Source organism: Quercus suber, unplaced genomic scaffold (genome assembly GCF_002906115.3).
Source record: "Quercus suber isolate HL8 unplaced genomic scaffold, Cork oak 2.0 scaffold_19, whole genome shotgun sequence".
NCBI lineage: Eukaryota > Viridiplantae > Streptophyta > Magnoliopsida > Fagales > Fagaceae > Quercus > Quercus suber.
The window spans coordinates 789,139-799,113 of NW_027069484.1; the positions used below are offsets into that span (position 1 = coordinate 789,139).

At 36.3% G+C, this 9,975-nt stretch overlaps 1 protein-coding gene across 1 annotated transcript; it reads right to left on the reverse strand.

Annotated features, from left to right (window-relative positions):
• Positions 1–8,100: 8,100 nt before the first annotated feature.
• Positions 8,101–9,975, reverse strand: LOC112018579 (putative disease resistance protein RGA3). Its single transcript, XM_024051105.1, has 2 exons — positions 8,763–9,975; positions 8,101–8,324 (listed from the first exon to the last, which is right to left on the reverse strand). The coding sequence occupies exons 1-2, from the start codon at positions 9,973–9,975 to the stop codon at positions 8,101–8,103; spliced, it is 1,437 nt and encodes a 478-aa protein (XP_023906873.1).

The following is a 9,975-nucleotide window of genomic DNA, read 5'->3' on the forward strand; positions in this document are numbered from 1 at the left end:
TACACTTAGATTATACTAGAGTATAATTTCTATCATATAAAAAATAAAATTAAAACAAAATGTTCCAAAAACGAAATTTAATTCCTCCATCAATTAAATAGATTCCATGTATATTTTTCTCTTTCCCTTTTTTAATTTTTTATTTTTTACAATGGGAAAATTAGAGGATGTGGGAAAAATAAATATTGTTAGGACATATGTGTTTCACTTGTTAAGAACATATGTCATTCTTTTATGTAATTGGCTAATCATTTGACAAAACGCACTTTACTTGTAATTGGGTAAATCTAAGTATTCTTAATATTTCAAGAAACAAGGTTTCAAGATCAAGTGTTAAAGCAATTCAAGTCTGTCCAAGAAACAAGCTGAATAGTGCAAATTCATTAAAGCTCAACAGCGGCATCTATCGAGCTTAAGAAGCTGTTTCAGCCCATGTGCTCGACACCTGTTTAACACCTGCTTAACAGCTCCTATCTGTCGAGGTTTAAGAATTTCAGAATTCTGATATGATTTTTTTAGGATCTATGAATGTGTTTTTAGGCCTTCTTTTCTTTTAACCCTAGACATATAAAATGATTATTTTAAGAGCCGTCAAAGAGTTCACAAGTTGCACAAGTTTTGAGAAAAGTTTGCTTAAGCAAATTGTGATCGGAGACAAAGTTTTGCTTTAGTTTATCATTCTTGAAGAAGTTGCTGTGTATGTGCACTATAGGGTTTTGTGACCAAGCATCTTCTTGATCTTCATTGTGTGGATGAACTGAAGAACTTTGCAGCCAGCAACTTTTTCTAGTTGGTAATTGAAGTCATGTACTAGGATCCGCGTAATTAGTCAGTCACGTACTTGGGAGTCGTGCATCAAAAGGAGAAATTGTCACTATAGAACAAGTCCAATTGGGTACTGGGGTAAGGGTTCAACTATAGGTTGGTATAAGGTACTAGGATTCCTTTTCTTGTAACCGCTTGTTGTGATAATAGTGGAGTTTCAGGAGTGGTGACCTTAAAATCACCCAGTGGGTTTTTGCCGTGTAGGTTTTCCCCATTTGTAAACAAATCACCGTGTCAATTTATTTTCTGTGGCATACTTTAGTTATTGATGATTTATTTGTGCTACCACGTGCTTTGTATGTTAATTTGATTAATTAATAAATTTGGGTAATTAATCAATTAATCCATCACAAGGGGCGATATATTTTTGGCCTATCAATTGGTATTAGAGCAGCCACACTCTGATTAGGTTTAATATTTGTTGTGTTGATCCATTGACCCTTATTTTTCATAGATAGAGGACAATCATTAATTATATCTCCTTTATTTGATGGCACTAACTATGCATACTGAAAAGTACGCATAAGAGCTTTCTTACAGTCTTTAGATGAGAAGGTGTGACAAGCTGTAGAGATTGGTTGAACCAAGCCAAAAGAAGTACCAGCCGATTAGGATGAAGCCAAGATCAAGGTGGCAAATTTCAACAGCAAGGCATTGAATGCTTTATTTAGTGCAGTCACTAGTGAAGAGTTTAAGCAGATATCCTCCACTAAAATTGCTAAGGAAGCATGGACCATCCTCTAGACAACATAATAGGGAACCAAGGCTGTCAAGGACTCAAAAGTTTAGAGGCTCACTACAAGCTTTGAAGAAATAAAGATAGAGGAGAATGAGTCGTTTGATGAGTTCTATGCCAAGTTTAAGGACATAGTGAACTCACCTTTCAATCTTAGGGAAACCATTCCTGAACCCAAGATTTTGAGAAAGGTGCTCAAGTCTCTGCCCGAAATATTTCATGCCAAGATTATGGCGATTGAAGAATCAAAGGATATTGACAAGATTTCTTTGACTGAACTGGTTGGAAACTTGTAGACCTACGAGCTAAGGTTAACAAGAATTGGCAAATCGGGAAATGGCAAGAGCATGGCTTTGAAAACCAAGAGCAGTGACACTAATGAGTCTTCAGATGATAAGGATTCTAAGATGAAGTCCTACATTACAAGGCAATTCAAGAAGTTCATGAAGAATGCCAATGGGAAGGGTTTCGACAAGGAATGTAGGCAATCCAATTCTTCTCAGGTCAAGAGCCATGACAAAGGGAAGAAGGATGCTAGGGATGGCGGTCAGTACATTGTTCCTACAGTACCTAAGTGCTTTAGGTGTCAAGGCTTCGGTCATATGAAATAGAGTGTCCCATATATCTCAAGAGTATTGGGAAAAGTAAGGCACTTGCTACAATCTTGAGTGACACTGAATCTAAGGATGATTCTGACAATGAGGATGACGGAATCTTGAATGCCTTCACTACCATAGTCAATCCTACTGAAGGGATTGTTGAAGATATGGACGAAGAAGAAGAATTGGTGGATTCAAAGTGTGAGAAGATGGATGATCAAGATGATATTCATACTGCCTATGAGAAACTATACAAGTTGTCTAAGAAACACGAGAAACTCTATAGGCTAGCCATCAAGAAACTTAGTGATGTGGAACTTGATCGTGAAAAGTTGTCCATAAAGTTTGATGAGGCTAATCAGACTATTGGAGCACTGAGGTTTGAGAAAAATTTCTTGGCTGAGAAGATCAAGAAGCGTGAAGTGGAACTATTTCAAGTCAGAGCTCAATTGGAGAAGATTTCAAGTGCGAAGCTTGACAAGATGCTCAGCATTCAAAAATCTGTTTCGGATCGAATAGGTTTAGGGTATGGTCTTTCTTCCTCTAATATTGCTTCTACTAGTACAATTGTTTTTGTTCCTCCTGCTAATAATGTTGAAACTAAGAACAATGTTGTTAAAAATGAATTAGCTAGTGAGAACTTAGACGAGAGTAAATCTATCTTAGGAGCACACCTTAAAAAAGTAAGAAAGATGTTAAAAACCCTAGGGCTAAGAAGGCTAACTCTCAAAAGCCTAAACAGAAAAAGTAGCATACCTGTCATCATTGTGGAGTTGCCGATTATACTCAACCAAATTGTTATAAGTAGTTAGCCACTCAACAGAGCAACAACATGATAGCATCTAGAAGCCAGAACCAACTTTAATCCTCTCTTGCTTCCCTTAGAGATCTTCTCAAAGCCTTCATGTTCCTTTCGAACTTGAACGGTTTCAATTCTTCCCCCTCACCGCAGGTTCAAGGGTTTAATCAACGGCAAGATTCTTCCAAGGTGTGGAAGGAAAAGGGTTCCAAGTAACTCTATCACTTCTTCTCTCTCTTCTTGTTTTTGTTTGCATTACTTGTGTGTTTTGCTTTACTGTTTTGAGTCAGTCTAGTTTTATGCTTTTCTTTACTTAACATGTTTTTGTTTATTTATTTTCAGTTTTGCTTATTTTTATTTTTCATAAAAATTTAAAAAAAATTAAAAAATCAGAAAAATACAAAAATAGTGTGTGTTCTGTGTACATTGGCACTTATGTACCTTGGATGGCCATTGAAACAAAGTTTCCTAAACTTTGTATCTCTTGTAGTTTAAATGAGTATCTCTATACACAACTAAGCAAGTGAGTTTTGTGGCTCGTGTTTGTGATGAGTAAGGTTAAGTGATCTCTTATACTTAACACTCGTATCACTCTTTTTGACGGGTAGGACTAGAAAATCCTAAGAGAAAGCCATAAATAACCATCTTACCACTGTCTCCTGCCAATCATGAATGACATGTGTATGTTTCGGCATAGCAAAAGTGCAATGTCAATAACATTTGTGTGTTTTGGCATAGTAAAATTGGAATGTCAAATATCATTGGGTATTTCTTTTCTATCTCTTATATGCCCATGCATGATATGCTTATTAAAAAAAAATATATGCACAGAAAAATAAAAAGCAAAAAGATCAAAAATGCTTTAAATATGATTGCAAGCGTGTATTGTAGGAGATGTGGGAGTTATAGGATGTACCTCAAATGTGCTAGTCCCCATCAAACAGTTATGATTATGTGTAAGTTAAAGTGATTTTCTCATATCTCAAATCGTCATAACATGTATACACTTATGCAATCTTGCAATATTTTTCACACACAATACGCAATATTCTTTGCTACTCTTGATACATGTGCAGGTACAATATGATTTGTCCATCACAAGGTTTTAGATTTGTTAATGTATGCTCACTAAACTGTTTTGACTTGTTTTTGAAATATAAAATTGGTTAGACTTGTTTAGTATGTGTGTGTGTGTGTGTGTGTGTGTTTTTTTTTTGGGATCCATGTGCTTAAAATTGTTATTGAGAGATGATTTTGAGAGCTTAGTATATTGATTGAATCATTGGTTGAGTTGCATGTTTGATTGCATTCATGTCTATGTTTTTCACTTCTCGAAAAGCTATTTTTAAAAGCTTGCTCAACAGCTCCTCGACACCTGGCTATCTGTCAAGCTTCTTAAGCTTTTTCTTATCACAATCTCAATAGCTTCTTGACACCTGGTGAATCAATTGAGAAAGTTTCTGTCCCCTCGATAGCTTCTCAATAGCTGGTGGATCGATCGAGTTTCTATTCTTGTGTCTTTGTTTTGTTCCTCGGCACATTCTCGATAGCTTCATCTGTTGACATTGTTTTTCTCGACACATTTCTTGACAGATGTCTTGACACTTCTCGATACCTCTATCTGTCAAGATTTACTGAACCTCTATATCTTGGCTCTGTGCAATCCGGTTCTTCATTTCTCTCGATCTCTCTCTTGATACCTCTGTCTGTTCTCCTCCCAAACCTCTCTCACTCACTCCAAACTTGTTCCTCAAGGTTTCTTTAAGCTTTTTCAAGTTTTTCTTCACTTGGTAAGCTTTTAATCTCTCATTTTCATGTTTTGAAACCTAGGGTTTGGGGTTTTTGAAAATTTTGGGGTTTTTCAAAATTGATAAGTTATTGTTGAAATTTTGAGATGGTTTTTCACTTAAATGAGTTCAAAATCTCATGCATTGCATCACATTAGCATTATAAAAGTATTATCATGCATTTAGATGTGTGCAAGTTGATTGTGTGATGGTAGGATTAGATTGGACTGAGCCTATGATGAATTTTCTATTGCATGTCACATGTTCATACATTTCTCACGCATACGTACTCTCTTTTGAATATACTTGCTATATTTATACTGTTTTGGAGCTTTTCTGATTGTCTCTTTCTATTTACGTTAGTCGTGTCTATGGAACCTAAGTGTAAATCTGCTCCGTCTCGAAACCCTCTTTGTTCTGGGGCATCATCTTCATATGATCCTACTCCCTTTCATCTTCAGTTCCGTGATGAGGATGCCCAAAAGGCTTTCTCAGAGAACTTTTCTTGACGAGGCATTCATTCTGAACACCAAGTCATTCTAGCGGACTTCGCTGAGATCGACCTTCCCGATGTCATTCACAGTCGGGGATAGGAGTCACTGTGTAACGTCCCGGTCACCTGTCCTCTCATGCTTATCTAGGAGTTTTACTCCAATATGCATGGAATTGATCGTTCAATACCTCACTTCTTCACTAGCGTTCGAGGTACATGCTTTCCTGTCACACCGCAACTTATTGTGGATGTTCTTTGGGTTCCTAGGGCAGTGTTTCCTGACTATCCTAGTTGTGAGCATCTGAGGACTGTATCCAAGGATGAACTCATGTCTACTTTCTGCGAACGCCCTTTTGATTGTGGTGAGCGTCAGTTTACACCATATAGGCCTTTTACTAAAGGTCCTAGGTTCTTAAACACGGTGATGACTTTTGTTTTGCACCCTCTCTCCCATTATAACTCCATCACAAAGCCTCGTGCTCGATTTTTGTTATCACTTCTTGAGCATCTTACTATAGACTTCCCTTCTCATTTTATTCTTTCCATTATAGATGTTTATCTAGATTCGACATCCCGTGATAATCTTATCTTTCCTTCCACTATCACAAGGATTTTACGCCATTTTTCCATCCCTTTTCCGGTGTCTGACCATTTCACTTCTATATGTGCCATAGATGCCGCTACTGTTAAACATAGTGAGATGCAGTTTAGGTTACGAAAGTCGGATTCAGCAGCTCCTCCCTCCCGTTCGGCTCCTCCATCTTGATCTACTCCATCCACATCTACCCCCTCCTCTTCCATGGGTGATGTGTCACTTAGAGATATCATGGCGCAGTTTCAGCGCATGGATACTCATCTTGATACACTTTCTACTGAGTTGTATTAGGTGAACGTTCGTGTTGGCTATATTGCTAGGCGGCAGGCGACCATGGGTGTTTTTGCTTTTGAGGCTTCTCCTCTACCTCCTCTAGTGGCTTCTAATGATGATGGCGATGACGATGATACTTCTGATGATGATGATGAAGATGCTAGCTCTATCGATGAGATGTCTTCTTGATACTCTTACCCTTTGTCACTCGTGACAAAAAGGGGAAGTAGTTTTGGGATATGATAGTAATCATTCTTAGGGGAAGAGTTAGTATAGGACCATTTTGTTAGGGGGAGTGTTGATATGAGGGATGTAGTAAGGACATTTTGTATCTTTTCTTTTCTTTCTTTTCTAGATACATTGTTCTTGTACATTGGGTCTTGTGACCATTTTTGACATACATTGTACTTATTTTCTTTATATGTTGATGTATGTTTCTTTCACCTACCCTTACACGTGTTGTTTCTTTTCTCTATTTATGCACATGTTTCTTATCAATTGTATTCAATCTATTATTTCTGTTTCACACTCAGGTGTCTTGATGAGTTTTGTTTAAAGTGTTTCAGAAATACAGGTTGTCAAAGTCTACTTGCCATAAACTCTATTCTTGCAAAATTTTTTAAGAGTTTGTGTTAGGATAGATTTTATTGTATTCAATAAGTGAATATGAGTTGAGTGATTTATGACTTCTCTCATATGTTCATCTATTTGTTTTGATTTTATCACGGATTGCCAAATGAGGTGATTGTTATGACGTATGTGTTTCACTTGTTAAGAACATATGTCATTCTTTTATGTAATTGGCTAATCCTTTGACAAAACGTACTTTACTTGTAATAGGGTAGATCTAAGTGTTCCTAATACTTCAAGAAATAAGGTTTCAAGATCAAGTGTTAAAGCAATTCAAGTCTTTCCAAGAAACAAGCTGAATAGTGCAAATTCATTAAAGCTCGACAGCTGGCTCAATAGCTACATCTATCGAGCTTAAGAAGTTGTTTCAGACTGTGTGCTCGACACCTACTCGACAGTTGCTCGATAGCTCCTATTTGTCGAGATTTAAGAATTTTAGAATTCTGATTTGATTTTCTTAGGATCCGTAAATGTGTCTTTGGGCCTTCTTTTTTTCTAACCCTAGACATATAAAAGGATTATTTTAAGAGCCATCAAAGAGTTCACAAGTTGCATAAGCTTTGAGAAACGTTTGTTTAAGCAAATTGTGACTGGAGACAAAAATTTTCCCTAGTTCATCATTCTTGAAGAAGTTGCTGTATATGTGCACTATAGGGTTTTGTGACCAAGCATCTTATTGATCTTCATCGTGTGGATGAACTGAAAAACTTTGCAGCTAACAACTTTCTCTAGTTGGTGATTGAAGTCGCGTATTGCGATCCACGCAATTGGTTAGTTAAGTACTTGGAAGCCGTACATCAAAATGAGAAATTGTCACTACAGAACAAATCCAATTGGGTATTGGGGTAAGGGTTCAATTGTAGGTTGATATAAGGTACTAGAATTCTTTTACTTATAACCGCTTGTGATCATAGTGGAGTTTCGGGAGTGGTGACCTTAAAATCACCCGATGGGATTTTTGCCGTGTAGGTTTTTCCATTTGTAAACAAATCACCATGTCAATTTATTTTCCGCTGCATACTTTAGTTATTGGTGATTTGTTTGTGTTACCACGCGCTTTGCATGTTAATTTGATTAATTAATAAACTTTGGTAATTAATCAATTAATCTATCACAAGGGGTCAATACATTTTTGGCCTATCAAATATCTAAAATACAACTTAAGTTTTGGAATTTCTATTTCCTTCCAAAAAGAGATTTTTGGTTTTATAATCTATTTGGATAACAAGGGCATTAGCCTTTTTTTTTAAACCAACATTCAAAGATCGGTCTATTAGTATTAGATCAGTACCCATTGTTAAGCATAAAAACTAAAAACCATAATAAATAGCTCATCTTCCTTCTACTTTCTAGAAGTATTTGCTTATGACATCTTCTCTATTGTCAACTTGAACCCATTGATTTCAATCTCTAGTACATGAGCAATCTTGGGAAAATATTCTTTGCATTTTCTACTCAAATCAAGACAATGTACAATCCCCAACTCTCTTAGTGAAGTGAGAGCTTGCATCCCCTCTGGGAGGGATAACAACTTAGGACAATTAGCAATCCCAATTGTTTGAAGTGACTTCAGCCGTGGCAGCCACTCTGGCAAAGCCGTTAAATTTTTACAATATCCAATCGTTAGCATTTGTAAAGTGTTTGCAGATCCTTGAAGCCATTGGTGCAAAACCCCCAACTTTGGTAATTTTCCAATCATTAATTTTTTTAGGCTCAACTCAAGATCCTAATTTTCTTCTCCCTCCATCAAACTTAGCTCTTCACAATCCCAAATTATTAAGGTCTCTAGCACAGTTAGGTGTTTGATACTGAATGACAAAGATGTCAAACTTGGACAATACGTAACAATCAATGTTCGAAGATTTACGAGACAACCATCCATCCCTTCAAACAAACATTTTAGACTCAAACATTCATATATAATTAAAAATTGTAGAGAATTCAAGCAACTTACTGCGTTCTCTGACAAGCAAGTATGCTTTGTTGTAACTATCATTAACCTGAGGTTGATTATGCTTCGTATACCTTTGGGCAATCGTTCAAGATTGATGCAATTTTCAAGCAATAAAGTTTGCAAACTATGAAGCTTGCAAATGGAATCAGGAAGTTGCTTAATTTTGCGATTATCTGATAGGTCAAGATATCTCAAATGTTTCAAAGTTTCGATAAAACTTGGCAATACCTCGAATGATGATTCCCTCAAATCAAGCACTCGCAAGTACTTAAATTTTGATATGCATACTTCAAGTAAGGACATTGGTTGATTAGTTTGGAAAATAATGGTCTGAACTTTGCTCAACTTCTCTAATTGTGTTGTAACTTCTTGGTCATTGTCCAAAAATGTTAAATGACAAACTTCTGCAACAAGAGTGGACTTCTTGGTCACTACTGAACACTCACCTTGGGCAATTGAGAGTGCAAGATCGTGGACAAGATCATGCATTTTGAAGATAATGCACTCGAATTTGTGCACATTATCATCTTGAAAGAAAGATCTCAACAACAACTCCTTGATATACAAATCACCAACATCTTCTAACTCTTGATTTTTATTGACAGGGGATTGAAGAATTCCATATGCCATCCAAAATTGAATCAATTTAAAACTATAGAATACATAATTCTTTGGAAAAAGAGAACAATAGGCAAAGCATTGCTTCAGGTGAAAAGGCAATTGATTGTAACTAAGCCTTAATGCAGGTAAGATTCCACCATCTTGTTCTAAGTTCCATATCTCGTTATCTCTCACAAATGTCCACTCATCCTCATCAACTTTTGAATAAAGTATACTGGCTATAGTCTTTATCACCAATGGGATCCCTTTACATTTTCTAACAATTTCTTTTCCAATTTCTAAGAGGTTTGGATATTGATCTTGTCCTTCCTTAAATGCAAATTTCACAAACAAAGACAAACTATCCTTTCGAGGTAAACCTTTTAGGTCGTATGTGGGAGCAGTGCTCGTAATAGTAGCAATAGAGCTATTTCGTGTTGTCACTATAATTTTACTTCCAATGAAACCACCAAGTAACAGACGTATCAATTCAATCCATTTGTTATCATCCTTAATCCAAATATCATCCAAGACAAGAAGAAATTTCTTAACTTTTATATGTTCTCTTAAGTGAATTTGCAACTGATCTATGCACAAATTCTCATCAGTTGTAACATTTGCAGATTTAAGGATTTCTTGTATTAGAGTTGTAACGTTAAAATCCTCAGACACACATGCCCACAT